This window comes from Sciurus carolinensis, chromosome 7, assembly GCF_902686445.1.
Source record: "Sciurus carolinensis chromosome 7, mSciCar1.2, whole genome shotgun sequence".
In the NCBI taxonomy this organism is placed as follows: Eukaryota; Metazoa; Chordata; class Mammalia; order Rodentia; family Sciuridae; genus Sciurus; species Sciurus carolinensis.
The window spans coordinates 16,892,616-16,909,402 of record NC_062219.1 but is presented as its reverse complement, the minus strand read 5'-3'; the positions used below and the strand labels follow the sequence as shown (position 1 = coordinate 16,909,402).

General features: G+C 35.4%; 1 protein-coding gene across 1 annotated transcript in view; it reads right to left on the bottom strand.

The window, feature by feature from the left end:
- Positions 1–9: 9 nt before the first annotated feature.
- Positions 10–16,787, bottom strand: part of Ppil4 (peptidylprolyl isomerase like 4) — a 44,972-nt gene continuing 28,194 nt past the window's right edge. The window contains exons 11-13 of the mRNA XM_047558438.1: positions 14,493–14,589; positions 8,225–8,372; positions 10–2,179 (exon numbers count right to left, since the gene is read on the bottom strand). Coding sequence (XP_047414394.1) covers positions 1,928–2,179; positions 8,225–8,372; positions 14,493–14,589 — 497 coding nt within the window. The 3' untranslated portion in view covers positions 10–1,927. The remainder of the gene's footprint in view (positions 2,180–8,224; positions 8,373–14,492; positions 14,590–16,787) is intronic.

The following is a 16,787-nucleotide window of genomic DNA, read 5'->3' as shown; positions in this document are numbered from 1 at the left end:
TTTTTAGAATATAATCTACTTTTATTACCTCAGAATAGGTAATTCTTTTTTTTTTTTGTGGCACTGAGGACTAAACCCAAGGCCTGTTGTATGCTGGGCAAACACTCTACCACTGAGCTATCCCACCAGCTCTGTGAGATTCTTCAACAGAATACAAAAGCACAAGACACAGAGGGAAAGGCTAATGCATTTGCCACTAGATTCTAAATGTTCTGCCTAGAATGTATACCCTAACTCTCTAATCAAACATCTACACCTAACTTCTCATTTACAGAAAATAGAGATTAGAGGGTACCATGAAGATTCCATCAAATAATTCCAGAATGAGAAAATTATAACCCAATATTAGGATAGGGGTAGGGAATGGAGGTAGGAAAACAGACCGTAAATGATACAGATGACAGAATTAACAATGAATGGTTTAATGAATAAGTACATTAAAACTGCTATTAAAAATAAACTACAGATGTTTCCTTATTCCTCAAAAACACAGAAGCAAGCAGGAGTATGTTAAGAGACAAGACAGAAAAAGGCCCATATGGAACTTCTAAAGATTAAAAATGTAATGTCCAAGGTAAACATGCTTTGGATGGGATGAAAAGACTAGATCCTTCTCAGAAGAAAACATTAATGAATGGATGCAGCAATGGAAACTACCTCACATGAAATAGAAAAAGACTAAGAAACTAAGTTTCTGTGTACTACAGGATAACTTCAAGTGTCCTAAAATACATGTCATTGGAGCCCCAGGAGAAGAGTAAGAAGGAGGGAGGGACGGAAAAACATAATTGAAGGAATAATGCCAAACGATTTCTAAATTTGATGAAAACCATAAACCCACAGGTAAACAGTGACAGAAGAAATATGAACAAAACTACACCATGCACATCAAAATCAAATTGTATACATGCAGTGATAAAGAGAACAGCGGCCTGGAGGAAAACTGACAACTTACATATAAAAGAACAAAGACAGGAATAATAGAAGTCTTCCTGATGGAAATCACAGTATCACTTAATATCCACTAGACTGGTAAGGTTTTAAGTCTGAAAGTAAGAACTGTTGGAGATACAAAGCAAAAGTAACAGAGCAAAACAATGCTGATGGGGGTGTAGCCAGGCCAATCCCTTTAGAAATATAATTTGGCATTATCTTGTAAAGATCAGATTCTCAAACCACATGACCTGGCGATATCACTCCCAGAGAGGATGTTCATAGCAGCACTGCCTGCAATAGCAAAAACAAAAAGAAGCAAACAAAACCCAAATGTCCATCAGCAGAGGAATGGATAAGTTATGGTATATATCAGTACCACACTACACAGCAATAAAAATGAAGTACTCTTAAAAAAATGCTAAACTGAAAAAAAAAGTCATAGAAGTAAACATACGTTGTACCATTTATATAAAATTCAAAAACATACAAAATTAACATTTCATTTAGGGATACATACATATATTGTAAAACTACATCAAGAAACAAGAGAAAGACAAACACAAAACTCAATAATAATTACTTGAGAGGGATATATGTTAAATGTAGGCAACATTCTATTTCTTATGCTGGATGAGGGATATACAGCTACTTATATTTATTATTCCTTATACCTTATATATACATGTTTATGTATTTTAATAATATGAAAGATGTGACTTTTAAAAAAGTAAAATTGTGAAAGATGAAAATGAATTATGTCATTTCTGTATAACAATAAAATTAAGTGTTAAAAAAAAAGGATGCATAGAAAATGTTCACCTCTGTATCTTTTGGTGCCCTATGCCATCAGTATTAATCTAAAAGGGCCATAATACTAGAATGAAAACAAACACACAGTCTTTAACTGCTTTGACACAACATCTAAACACCTGCTTTCTTGGTATTCTAAGTCAAGAAACGTGTCAGCCATTCATTTCTGATTCTTCATCTTTCATCTGTACTTAGATTTTTCTTTGTCTTTGGATTTCTTTGGACTTCTGCTTCGGTCCCTCTTTTTACTCCTTTCTCTTTCATAAGGATCTGTTTGGTACTTGGGTTTGTGACTGTTACTGTAGTGGCCATCCCTTTCTCGAGATCGGCTCCGACTTCGGTTCTGAGGTCGGTCTCTCTTTTCACTCTTTTGTTTCTCCCAACAGCTTTCTTCTTCTTCATAGTGACCAAACCCCATTTCCCTGTAGATATCCTGTCAAAGAAATGCAGAAAGAGTTAAGAGTTACCAGTAAAATAATCACTTTGTGGGCACTGTTGGTTAGTAAAACCTAGAAAAGTCCACTATTAGCAAGCTGTTATAACAACTCAAATTTAAATACTACTGTTAATGCCAAGAATCTCAGACATAAAAGCAAAATAATTCAGAAAAAAGATTTAACCATTTTACTTCTCAATCTCATTGCTTTGCACCTGCTATTTGGTTGAACTGAAGAATCAGATCCCTAACACAGAACTGAACAGCCAACTAAAATTAGAATAAGCATTTAAGGGGGATAGAGCTCAGTTGGTAGAGTGCTTGCCTATGCCTAGCATGCACAAGGCCCTGGCTTCAATTCCCAGCACCACCAAAAAAAAAAAAAAAAAAAAAAAAAAAAAAAAAAGCATTTAAAGTAACGTTATACTCAAAGTTCAGATTATTATAGTCACATTTCCACTTTCCCTTCCTCCATTCCCCAAAAGTTTCTGTCCCATCACTGATCTGCAATGAAGCTACTAATATTCCCATAAGAATTCTATAAAGATATTTAAATAACAGCAGGAAGAGGCCTTAGGTAAGCCAATCAGTCTAAAATGAAAAGAAAATAGATACTGCTTTACTTTGATCTGGCTGATTACTTTTTTTTTTTTTTTTAATTTAAATTTGGGTTCTGGGGATTGAACCCAGGGTCTCCCACATGCTAAGCACAAGTTCTATCACTGAGCCACACTCCCGGTTCCAATTAAGTTTCAAAGGGTCTTACTTCGTAACACCTCCTCTCTAGATCTTCAGATATATTTTCTATGTTTAAGCCAGGATGATACATATTTTTTAAAATTATCATTACACATTTTTAAAAAATGAGTTAAGAAACACTGGAATGCTCCATTGCCCTGGAGACAACACAATGGGTATGTTTAAAAATTCTATTTTTCGTGATTAAACAGTAGTAGTAATGTTTCCATATACAAAAAAAGCTAGTTAACAACAATTCTTTTTCTGCTGCATCTTATCTTTTAATTCAAATAAGTATCTCAGCCAGTGGTTGAAATCCAGGAAGACCAGAGCTAATCCTTTCAAGAGAGTCTGCAAAATTTGACTTTCTTAAACATTTTTTAAAGAAAAGGCAAAATTCTAAGGATTAAACTCCTAAAGCTTCCAATTCCTCCCTGTCAACATTATTATAGTAGATATAACAGTCAAGAGTGATAGATACTCATGGTTAAAGACTGGGTTTTATGCAAATGATTATTTCATAAACTGTACACCTTGCTTTGAACCTGGAATAGTTTTTAATATATAAAAATAGATCTAACATAATTATTATAATGACGGTGTTTGTGGAATATAATATTATAAACCGATTCATGATTTTCCACACAATTCAATAGCTCTTGTCATTCTATAAGAGTACGTGAAGTAGATGGGGTAGGCATATGGCTCAGTGGTAGAGTGCTTCCCTAGCATGTATGAGACCCTGGGTTCAATCCTTAGAAAAAAACACACACACACACCATACAGAAGATGAGTAAGATTTTGGTTTAGTTTTTTACCAACAATTCTCTAACAAAATACATTTGTGGGATGCCATATTTTGAATTTTGGGGGCTTCTTGCAACATATAAAAAATATAAATATCTACGTACTATTTTGCCTAAACATCTAGTATTTATTTTTATATTGGCTGAGAAAATGAAGTTTTAAAATGCAGACACTGGCCAGGCGTGGTAGCACATGTCTATAATCCCAGCAGCTCTCAGCCACTTAGCAAGCTCTAAGCAATTTAGTGAGATACTGTTTCAAAATAAGAAATAAAAAGGGTTGGGGATGTGGCTCAATGGTTAAGCGCCATTGGGTTCAATTTCTAGTATTAAAAAATAAGCAAATACTGTCAGCTGATATATAAAATTCTCAGCACATTATTATACACATAGGCACTTTAATGCTTTAAGTGTTGAGAAAGGCGGGGTGGTGGGGGAGGGAGAGAGAGAGAAAGTTATAGGGATAGGGATATAAAGTACTTGCCTAGCATATATGTGGTCCTGGGTTTGATCCCCAAAATCAAATGGGGAAAATGTTATGAAATATTTACTTCTTTAAAAAATTGAGGAAGCTGAAAAATCTGAAAAGGACCAACACTTTCAAATCACTCCTACGTGGAGTAGTTGTCAAAGCTACACAAGCTTTGTAGTCAGGCAGATCTGGGTTCAAATGGTCTTTGCCATTTAGGAGATATATTAAACAAAAAGTACTCTTGAGGTTATATTTATCAGGGAAGGTTTCATGAGGAAGTTAGAATTTGAGGTGAAGCTCAAAAAATGAAAAAAATTTACTGACTCAATTTAAAAAGTGAAATGCAAAATAAAGAGAATATAATCCTAGTGTACATATCAAGGCAGTAAAAAAAAATCCACACGTTTTCTTTAATGAATATTTAACCAAGGTTACTGGAACAATAAAAGGAGGTAAAGATGTGTGTATGTGTCTGTATTTGAGGGAAGGATAAGTCTTCATCTTGCATTATAGGAGATTAAAATCTAAAACATTTTAAACCTTAAATAAAATTTTAATTAATACTGGGAACATATAAACACACTGTTCAAACCCTCCTGAAATCCATTATGAAACCTAATCTCAAAGACTGAATAGTCAATGTAAATTTCAAAGAGCAAAGTTAATTTCAGATAAATCCCAACATAGAATTTTTAAAAAGTAAAAAAGGTTTGGGTTTGGATTGGCTACAGTAAGACTGATGGAAGTAGTGCCTGTGAGAACTGAACAGCAAGGAAGAACCAGCACTGGGCATTTGCAGGAAGACAATCTGAGGGCTGGACAGCAGAGTGGGCCCTCTCAGTATGTGCTAAGGCGCACTGTGTCTCAGGAGTGCAATCTTAACCTCATTCTAGCCGTAAGAAGAGATACTTGAGAGATCCACACAGTTTGGAGATAATTATTTAGCTGACCAAATCAAAATAAACATTAAAGTTCTAGGTCTCTCCCTAAAGTACAAGTCTTGGAGCTTATGGGGCAGCATCTTCATATCTAATCTCTGGGATTAAATCAAATATTTGATTGAATTTGAATCACTAAAATAACATTAAATCATTAAAATGACAACAAAAATACTCAAGTGCCAAATTACAAGAATACACATATTACAAAAACCCCAGTGGAGAACTGACACCGGTATGAATTCGTGTCAGTCTGGCAACCCAAAGCTGACTACTCATTTCCTGTAGCCCCGGTAAAACCCAAACTTCAACATAAAAACAATCTTTGGAATTAAGACATTGGGTGGAAAAACATAAACTTTCAAATTGAATATTAAGGCTGTCATTCAATAAAAACAATTTTAAGAAATAAGTTAAAACTTTCTTAGGAAACGACTTGCCCAGAAAATACCAAGAAATAGGAAAATCTGAGCTACACCTGAAAACTTAGATAGTACTAAAGTATTGTTGTCTTTGGGACTGAAATAAAACATACAGGTGCTGCATTTTATTAAAAAGAAGAGAAAATTAACATAGTTATGTTATTTAATCAAAATATAATACCTAAAACATTTACTTTAATACACTTAGAGGAAAGTTAGAAAACTATTATTCAGAATTTAACAAGTTTATAGTTACCAAATCCCTTAAAATTCCTCTAAAAAAGTAGTAGTGTTCCCCCCAAAATGTGATGTTTTTACTCTATGCCAAGAAGAATGTTTGCCACTGTAAGATTTATAAGTAATCATTAACAGCAGCATCAAAAGATTCATAAAGGTTAGGTGGGGACAGACTTAAAATGAAGCCTGTCTCTGAACTGTTCAGACCCTGATTACCTTAAATACACCAATGTTTATCTTAGGCTTCACTTCACCAAAGATTCCATGTACTAGTGCAGGATAAAGAACTGTAGCTAAAAACAACACATGGTTGCAGGGGAGGAGTAAGGGTTGTTTTAGCGGAAAATGTGTTAAATATTCACAGGAAGGTGATATAACCACCATTAAAAAAAAGTCTGGGATAATCTCTAAATTAATAGAGTACAGAAATTAAGAGCAAGAGACACTTCTGTTAAGAGTCTACCAGGATACTACACATGGAGTGAATTGTCTTAGACAACAGCACTGAGGAAAGAAAACTGACAAGAGTATACTCTATGTAAGAACGGCTGGAGAGCTGAGTCTGATATGAATGTTGGTTCTATTATTTACTAGCTATGTAAAACTAGCGTCCAGTAGTTTAAAGTTTTTTTTTGATTTTCATTTTCTTTGTTGTGTAATGAGAATAAAGAACCTACCTTACATCGTAAGGACAACAATGATGTGAACTATTACTGCTTTTATTATTACTGATTCACGTAAGGAATATTTGGAGAAATAGACAAAGGTGCAGTACAACTGGGACAAGGCATGAAGGAGGATAATCTGTAAACAGTTAATGAACTCTGGAAAGAAGAGATGATAACTCTGCTACACAATAGCAAAGGGTGGGAATGTATGCTTTCTGGGAAACAGGGAACCAAGAATACTTGGCAAACATTTTGCTGAACTTTTTTTTAAAATGAAGATAAACCATAAAACAGTTACCTATAAGGAGAAAAAGAAGAGGAAGAAAGAGGTAGAGAAGCTAGGTTCTTTGTATGTACTATATTGTGATTTTACTTTTGAAGCATATAGTTTTAAAAACTATAAACCAAAAACTGTTTAAACAATCCTTTAACAACAAAAAGAAAATGAAATAAATTAACTGAAATGTGAGCCCCATTAATGGCATAACCACAGGGAAACCATTACAAGTGACAAAAACAGAAACTTGACTCTAATAGTAAAAGTGGTGGAAAGAATAGCCTGCACAGAAAAATGTTTGCATACACTGTTTTTTTTTTTTTTTTTTTTTTTTTAATCTTAACAACATGCTTGTGAAGTATTATCTATTTCACAGAGGAGGAAACCGTGGCTCAGAAAGTGAACTTACTTGTCATAGTCACACCAGTGACTAGAAGTATAGAAACATGATAAGCCTCAATCCCCTGAGAGTGCAACCTTTATTCTGTCTACAATACTACATTTCTCCATCTGTGTCTTTGCTGGATATTCTCACCTTCTTCCTTAATTTCTTCCCTCCTCCCCTCAGGTTACTGAAGTCATGGTCAACCAGGGCCCAGCTCAGATGTCTTATGCGTGGTAAAACAAAATCAAGCCGGGCACAATGGTGCATGCCTGTAGTCCCAGCAGCTTGGAAGGTTGAGGCAGAACTGTGAGTTCAAAGCCAGGCTCAGCAAATTAACAAGGTCCTAAGTAACTCAGATTGACCCTGTCCATAAATAAGCCTGGGACTTGCTAAGTTGCTGAGGCTGGTGGCCTCAAACTTGTGATCCTCCTGTCTCTAAATAAAACAGAAAAAGGGCTTGGGATGTGGCTCAGTGGTTGAGCACCCCTGGGTGCAATCCCTGGTGCCAAAAACAAAAAACAAAACCAAGGAGCTGGGACGTTATTTGCTTTTTAGTTAATGGAGAAAAAAGCCTCACATTAGAAATGATCTTTTATAATCAATTCCTTCAGGGAATTTTCATTATTCTTTTAGAAAATTTGCTCTTCAGAAGAACTTTGGGATGATCAAGTTAATTATAAGTTCTGTTTTTATTTCATATATACAATATGGAAGGTCATAAATTTTTTATAGGCCATAAAACCTCCAGGTCTGCAAGCTCTGTATGTGAAATCCCTGTTGGCAAATTAAGGTAACAACCGACAAGCACATTTTTAGCAGTTACACTTGTTTTAGAGAACTCACAGGGATGGAAATTGCCCTAGTTTCACAATGTGGAAATGTATGACATAAATTACTCTGAAAATAATCATTTATAACTTAGAATAAATATTCTTGAAAAAGTCCATTACCCCTGTGCAACCATTCTAATTTTAAAGCTAGGAACTACATACCTATCCCTGTTCAGAACTATCCCTCACCTCCTAAATTATACTACTAACATGTCATTTACAAAGGGACAAAATATTTCTTTGAATCTAAGACTGGACATCTGAAGTACCTGGTTAGTATTTCTGATCGGCATGTAGTCCTCATCTTCCTTCTCTTCAGAGCAGTGCCGCGTTTTCTTCTTGTGTTTTTTACTTGTGTGTGAGTGACTTGATTTTGAGTCTTCTGCCTGCTCATCTAGTATAAGATCATATTTTGCACTGCAGCATTTAGTTAAGGGCAAATATGAGAAATGACAGATAAAACATCAAAACATGAGAATCTGGTAGACACAGGAGGTTATAAGGCCAAATGTAACTTTTTAAAGCAAACAGCAGGCCCCTCCAGGGAGCACAGCCTGCAGGGTTGAGGGGAGAGCCAGTATGAAAGTTGCTATAGACTAGGATGTCAGAGCACAGCCCCAGGCTCCCCCAAGTCAGAGGGAACACCCTTGCAGAGGCCACCTTCCACAGACCGAGATGGCATCCGTGGATTTTAAGACCCATGTGGATCACACCTGCAGAGTGCTGAGGAGTTTGTCAATGTCTGTTACACCACTGTGGACAAGCAGCTTCTCCCACCTATACATGGGCACAGCCACCCTGGTATGGAATAGAAACACTGTTTCAGGACAAGAGTCCTTCAACGAATTTTCTGAAATGTTGCCTTCCAGTGAATTCCAAATCAACGTGGTCCACTGTCAATCTGTTCATAATGAAGCCACACCAAGTCAAACTACAGTTCACATTGTGATCTGTGGAACAGTGAAGTTTGGGGGAACAAACAACTGGACTTAAATCAGAACTTGTTCCTGATTGCTAAAATAATATAAGTGTTAAAAAAAAAAAAAAAGCAAAAGCAAATAGCACCTCAGAATCATAGAGTACATGTCTAAAATAAAACTAATTAATTTTCTTTCATTACATAATAAAAAGAAATGGAAAGAACTCTAATCTTAACAGTCAATTAGTAAGTTTAAAATATGGAGGGGAAAATAAAAAAGAATGTACACAAATGAAAATACAACTAGCAAAAGAAATAAGGAAACATGGACACAGTTGCCTGTAATCCTAGCAACTCAGAAAGTTGAGGCAAGAAGATCTCAAGTTCGAGGTCAGCCTCAGCAAGTAAGTAAGGCCCTCAGTAAGTTAGTGAGCCCTAGTCTCAAAACTAAAAAAAAAAAAAGAAAAAAAAATTTAAAAATTGGAATGTAGCTCACCACTAAAGTGACCCTGGGCTTTGCTTTTAATCCCCATTATCAAAAAATAAAAATTAAAATTCAAAAAGTAAAGAAAGAAGGAAATACACTTGTTAATAATGAAAACTTAAAACTTAGAAAATAAGGTTCATCTTTAACTAGAAAAAATTAAAAATTAAGACATTATGAACCCAAATACCAGAAAAGCTATATAAAATCCCGTACTTTGAGAGGTTGAGCAGGAGAATAATAAGTTTGAGGTCAGTCTAGGGAACTTAGTCAGACCCTGTCTCAAAATAATAAATAAAAGGGCTGGAGATGTAGCTCAGTGGTAGAATGCCTCTGGGTTCAATCCCTATTACCTCTCTCCTCCGCCCTGGCCCCAAAAGAAAAGATAACAGGTACTTTCATGACTTTTCTTTTAGATTGATCCTATGGAAGGAAATTTAGCAAAGTATATCAACAATTACCATGCTTAAATTCTAATAAGAACTGACAGAAATTAAAATAAGATAAATAACAAAGATATACATATTAGAATTATTTTTAATATCAGAGTGGGAAAATAGTAATAAAAATAAATAGGGATGGGAATATAGCTCAGTTGGTAGAGTGCTTGCTTTGCATGCACAGGGTCCTTGGTTCAATCCCCAGCAACATAAAAAAATTAAATATATCATAGTACTTCAATGTGATATGTTCTAAAGAGAGTTGTTAATAAATGATAAATGCTCTAAAAATGTGGAAAGATGTTTATGAAAACTAAAAGTAAAAAAAGCTTAAATCAGAACCTGCATATACAATACAGTGATTTTAACTATGTAAGACTTAATAAAAAGCCTTCATTAAAAGGCTTGAAAAGAACAAGGAGAAATAAAAAGCATCACTGGCCAAAAGGGTGCACTTATAATCCCAGCGACTCAGGAGGCTGAGGCAGGAGAATAGCAAATATGAGCAATTCAGGGAAACCTACAACGGCTTTGCAAGATCCTGTCTCAAAATAACAAAAATAAAGAGGGCTGGGGATGTAGCTCAGTGGTAAAGCATCCTTGGGTTCAATTCTCAGTACCAGAAAAAAATAAAAATCATCATTTTTCTGGGAGAGGGAACTGAGTGAATATTTCCTAAAGTTCACATAAATACGTTACTAAAATTTTAATAATGGGGCTAGGGTATAGCTCAATGGGATACACTTGCCAATTATGATGAAGCCCTGAATTCAATCCACAGGGGGGGGAAAAAAAAAGAAAATAATGTTTAAACTATGAGGTCTTAAAATGGAGAAAATATACAACTGTTACAACCACTCCTAAAAGTAATCTCAACTTCTAAAATGGATTTTGAGGCAGGCAGACATGGGATACATGTCAGTTTTCAAAAGAAAACTTATGAGGAAGCCAAAACCACAGGAACTATTTTAACTGCGTGGGACTGGAGTAAATAGACACACTTCCTTAAGGACAAGTCTCATGTCTGTTTTCACAAAGTCAAAGCTCAAGGCTTTCCTCAAGGATGTCTCCTGTCTATATAACATCAAATAGAAACGCTATGCCTTCTACCTTTCCCCCGTGGCTAAAAATGGCTAGTCAGCCCATATGAGCCTTATTACTCCATTATCTCCAACTTCTTTTCTCCTTTATACTATGGTGCACCGCATCCAGAGTGCCTTCTGGATCTTCTCTCAGACACAAACCCAACAGCTCTCGCCTATGACTTCATCCAGTGTGTGCTTAGTACATGGGGCTCCCTTGCTCCAAAATGCTTTGCAGCAGTTCTTCAAACTGAAGGTTGTAATCCAACAATGGGGTGAAAAATCATAGGTTATGACCAGCATTTTAAAATGTGACACAGAATAGAAAATGGAGTGTATATAACATAGAATAGAAAATGGAGTGCAATGATGCCTAATAAAAATGTTATTTTATGGCAGGCACAGTGGCATATGTCTATAATCCTAGTGTCCCAGGAGGCTGAGGCAGGAGGATCCCAAGCTTGAGGCCGGTCTGGGCAAGTTAGTGAGATCCCATCTCCAAATAAAAAGGGGTGAGGAATGTAGTTCAGGGGTAGAGTGCTTCCTAGCATATATGAGGACCTGGGTGCAATCCCCAGTATCACATGCACATAAAAAGATATTATCTTTCTTAAATTATAGGCAAAATTAAATAGTCAACCAACTCAGCTATCCTCTCCCCTATATTCAAGTCATAGTTTGAACGTCACTTGATGGTTTCCCTAATCCATATTAAGTCTCATATCATACAAATGCACTTTAAAAAAAAAAAAATGGTATCTGGCTATATTGGCCAGGCTGGTCTTGAACTCATGAGCTCAACTGATCCTACTGCCTCAAACTTTTGAGTAGCTAAAATTACAGGCATGTGCCACCATGTCTAGTCCATTAATTTACTTCTTTGCAATGCTCTAGACTATTAAATTAATGGTAATTATTTTATGTTAGTACCCCTCCCACCATACTCCAACAATTAAATGCAAGTTCCATGTGGGTAGGGACAGAACCTTTCATTGCCAAACTGAGCATGTAACAGATTCTAATTAAATATTTGTTGATTACCCATTAAACTACTAAGACACTTATATTATCTCTTCCTTCCTTGCTTAACTGCTACCTTCCACTTAACCACTAAAACAAACACTTTTAAATGTCAGATCCCTTCGAAATCCTTTGTATAAAATGCAAATCTGTGAATTCACTGACTTGTTTTCTCTAATTTCTTCCCTGAGAGCTAAACTTTTCTACTATTTTTGGTCCTTTTTATTAATAATCTACATTTATAGTAATTTCTCTCTCTCTCAAGACCCAGACATATATCCCCATCATGCCTTTTAACTGATTTCAGACAACTTATCTATACATAAATTCAGAAGTCCTCTGAATTCCCTTCTGTTGCCATAAGTAACAAGGTCACTTAATATACAAAAGGAATGTAAGAAGATTGTGTCCTGTATGTGCACCTCTCTGCTAGTCTGCCTGAGAAAATAAATGTCTCACTAAAATGAAACCTATCAACTACCAAGAACATAAAGATTATCTACTGAGTCAGATTCATGAATTTCCTCTTTCCTGTTCAAAAGTCTGTCAATTATTTGACAATGGTTATCAGGACATGTCTGTCTTCTACATCATCAACTTCAGAAGGCTAGAAGCTGCATTTGTTCAATACTAGAAATATGCAGTTATATGAGTCAAATTAAACAAAATTTAAAATTCAGCTCTTTAGTCCATCTTACAAGCTCACTAGCCACATACGTGTTAATTGCCAAAGTAAATAATAGAGTTACAGTACATTTTCATCAAGATAGGAAGTTCCTTTTTGGTGCTGGGGATTAAATCCAGAGGTGCTTTACCCTCAGCTACATCCCCAGCTCTTTTTATTTTTTATTTTGAGACAAGTTCTCACTAAGTCACTTAGGGCCTTGCTAAGTTGCTGAGGCTAGCTTTGAACTTGTGATCCTCCTGCCTTAGCCTCCTGAGTCACTGGGATTACAGGCGTGCACCAATGCTCTGGCTAGAAAGTTCTATGGAACAGTACTGATTAGAGATTTACTTTCAAATATGCCTAGTTTCCTTTCTTAATTGTTAGTAATCTATTCTCTTGAACCTAGGGGTGCTTACCCACTGAGCCACAACCCCAACCCTTTTTATTTTTTTATTTTGTTTAGTTGCTTAGGGCCTTACAAAAGTGCCAGGGCTGTCTTTGAATTTATGATCCTCTTGCTTCAGCCTCCTGAGCCACTGGGATTAGAGGTGTTCACCACTATACCCAGCTAATACATTTTAAAATTTTAAGCATTTTAAAGGTATGCATTCCTTCTTTTCAGCCTCCATGAGGAAAAAGAGACTTCCCTCTACTTCAAACTCTACAACTGTGCTTCCTTTTGTTTATCCTCCACACTCCCCTCCTTCTAGCTACAGTTATTAGTGGGTAGCCTAAATAAACAACTTGAAAGATTTGGCAGATAAACCTCAAGTGTATTTCATCCATCTCTCTTATGATTTTGACTTTCAGTCATATGTCCTCTAATGCTGCTCTTTTCAGGCTAAATCTCAGCTTGTTGGTCTGTTTGCTTGTGAAAGCTTCTCCTAATGTTGATTTTGTCAGCATCCTTCGGAGTTTATCTGGCTCTAACACCTCACAATGCTTTATGCACTGCGTAGAGAGTCAACACATTTTAAAACGAACATATAAAGGTCAACCTGATATTCATCTCTCCTTAAAAAATATTTGGACATGTCTACATAGCACAGGAAAAGAGAATCCCTGAAACACCAACAGAAACAAGGAAACAAAGACATCATTTACCAGAAACACTCATCAAAGAAATAACCTTTGCAATGTGTAGAGTGATGGATTTATAAAGGGAAAAAATCAGTGAACAAATTAAAATGACATAATATGAACAGTATGTTTCACTGCTTTTTACTTGTCTCAACCTAAAACTTGAAAGAATCTGAATTAAGTAGTCAACTTAGTAGATTTCAGTTCTCCAAAAGTCAACTCTTGTATTCAACAGGAGCTCAATAAATATATGTTACTAAAATAAAATGTAATATGCAGTAAGAAGCAACCTAATCTCTTAACAAAGAACTATAGGATTTTGTTTCCTAGGTAAGGAAGTTAAACAAAAGAGAATGGTTAGCACAAAGGATTTAGCTTAGCAATAAGAAATTTCTGATTATGAGGAATTTTAAAAATTGCAATTATATACAGAAAATTAACACCTTACCTGAAGATCATTTGGAACTATGATAAGTAGAAAAAGATTTAGGTTAAAGATTCCTTTTGAACTTAACTTTCTCCATTAAATAGAGTAGAATGAAAAAGCAAAGTATATGTAAGATATTGAAAAAAGATAAGTTATATTTTTACAAACCATTTGGATTCAAGAAACTTGCCTTCATGACATTTTATAGCACTCACACAATAATCTACACATAACAGGTTATCGATTAACTGATTCTTTTAAAAAAAAATTTGTAGTTGTAGATGGATAGCATGCCTTTATTTGCTTATTTTTGTACGCAGTGCTAAGGAACGAACCCAGTGCCTCACACATGCTAGGCAAGCGCTCTGCCCCTGAGCCCCAGACCCAGCCCTGGTTAACTGATTTTTATTAAGGATACTCCTGTTTGGGCTTTACTTTATCTTTCAGAACCAAATTCGAAGGTTTATCCTGTTCCTTTTCATACTCCTTGAAATCACTTTTGGTGTATTTCCCACCTATTTATTAAGGAAATAAAAGGAGTTTAATAAGAAAAGTTACCTAATTACTTAAGAATGATAGTTCTTTTATACAAGTTATACTTTAAGAGCTATTTTATAAATGGTGACTACTGGGAAACAGAAAAAGGGTAAGAAAAGAACAAAAGAAATCATAGTAATTTAACCTCCATTATTATTTTAACTGAAATCAGATTTTGCTAGATAGCCATATACTGCCACCTAATGATATATGTGAATATTACATCAAACTTTCAAATAAAAGAGACATACAATGCAATGTTCAAGTAGATCCATTAAGCCCATGAGAGCATAAGTCCAAGGGAAAACTGAAGATATGGAGCTTGAGTTTGAAATCTAAAGGACTTATTAGTTTGAAATAAGGTGTTAAAGACCATTGATATGTCTCCGAATAGAGCACCAGGTAGGTATGTGCATAGAAGTTCACTAAAGAGATATAAAAAAAAGCGTTGGCATGAGCACAATAGAGAACCACTCCTGCTTTGAATTTTCACTTACAGGCACCTTTATTCCTCCTGAGTGCCAGAAATGAAATCAATAATCCCTTCAGGATAAGACTATTGTTAACATCCAACTACTCTCCAGTCCAGTCTCCTATCAAATGAGGATTCAGACTTCACCCATGTTCCAGCCCTGGCCTGCCTTTTCTACCCCATCAGCTACCATGAGGAAGTGCTTCTTGTGGGATGCGTCCTAGAGCAGGGTTCTGGATGGCAAGGACAAGAAAGGCAAACTGGAAATACTGAGTCTAAAAACTGCACATCTTGATTGTCAGAGTTTTAAGGAAGGGGAAACAGGAAAGAAAAGAGAGGGTAAAAGCTGAGCACGGGGTACATGAATATAATCCCAGTTACTCAGGAGGCTAAGGCAGGAGGATCACAAGTTCAAGGCCAGCCTGGGCAACATAGCAAGATCCCCCCCAAAAAAGAAGGGGGACAGTAAGTATAAAGATAAAGGTGAACCTAGTTTGTAGATTCCAGAGACTGAAAATAAAAATGGTCATCATTGTTTCCTATAATGTGAAATAGACTACAAGAGTTAAAATAAATGAAAACAGTAACAAACAGTTATAATTTTATCATTGAAAAAATGGTTTAACATGTGCCTGTCATTAGAGGAGTTTCAGCATGGATGCAGCAATTATGGTATATAAAGGGCAACCGATTAAAGTGAGAGGTTCTAAATTCAAATCTTGACTCTAGTGGGAGGTCCTAAGTAAGATATTTTACTTCTCTGCCAACTCATTCTCTTCATTATACACTAAAAATAATACCAATATTTCAAAATGCTAGTTAAATCACTGAATAAAACTGTAAAGGGAACTTATTTAGCACTGTGAAGAACACATATTCAATTTTTAAAATGTGAATCAATTATATATATTCAAAATTATCTCAGAATTAAGAGACTAATAATAAACTATGCTTATGATGGCATCCGTGAATCCAAAGCATCTTTCTCCCATGTGAGACATTTTATTTTAGAAAACAGAATGAAGAAATTCATGTGAAGTTATCTTGTAAATACACTATACTGAAACAACTTAGGAAAGGAGAGTAATGTCTTCAATGTATTGGTTTGGGAGAAAACAGGACTGAGAGAAAAAAATCCAAACTAGATTTAAGGTCTTTAAATCATCACTGTATGTGACTCTGTGTAAATTATATTAAAAGGTTATGTCTCAAATTTCTTATCAATAATGTAAAATTGGGGCTGGGGTTGTGGCTCAGTGGCAGAGTGCTTGCCTAGCATGTGTGAGGCACTGGGTTTGATCCTCAGCACCACATAAAAATAAATAAATAAAAGATCATCTACAATTAAAAAATATTTTTAAAAATGTGAAATTATTGTCAATACTAGTTTCATACATTTGAAACAAATGATAAGATGATAAAATTAGGGTTGGAGTTGTGGCTCCGTTGTGGAGCACTTGCCAAGCATGTGTGAGGCACTGGGTTTAATTCTCAGCATCACATATCAATAAATGAATAAAATAAAGGTGCATTGACAATTAAAAATATATATAAAAGTAATTTTTAAAAAAATGACAAAATTAAATTAGTTTGTGGAAAAAAAGTCCTACAAGAAGCCAGTTGGTAATACTACTAGATCAGAACTGTAACACATTGGGCCAGCAGTTTATCACTCTTCTTCTTTTTTTAAACAAATCTTTTTTG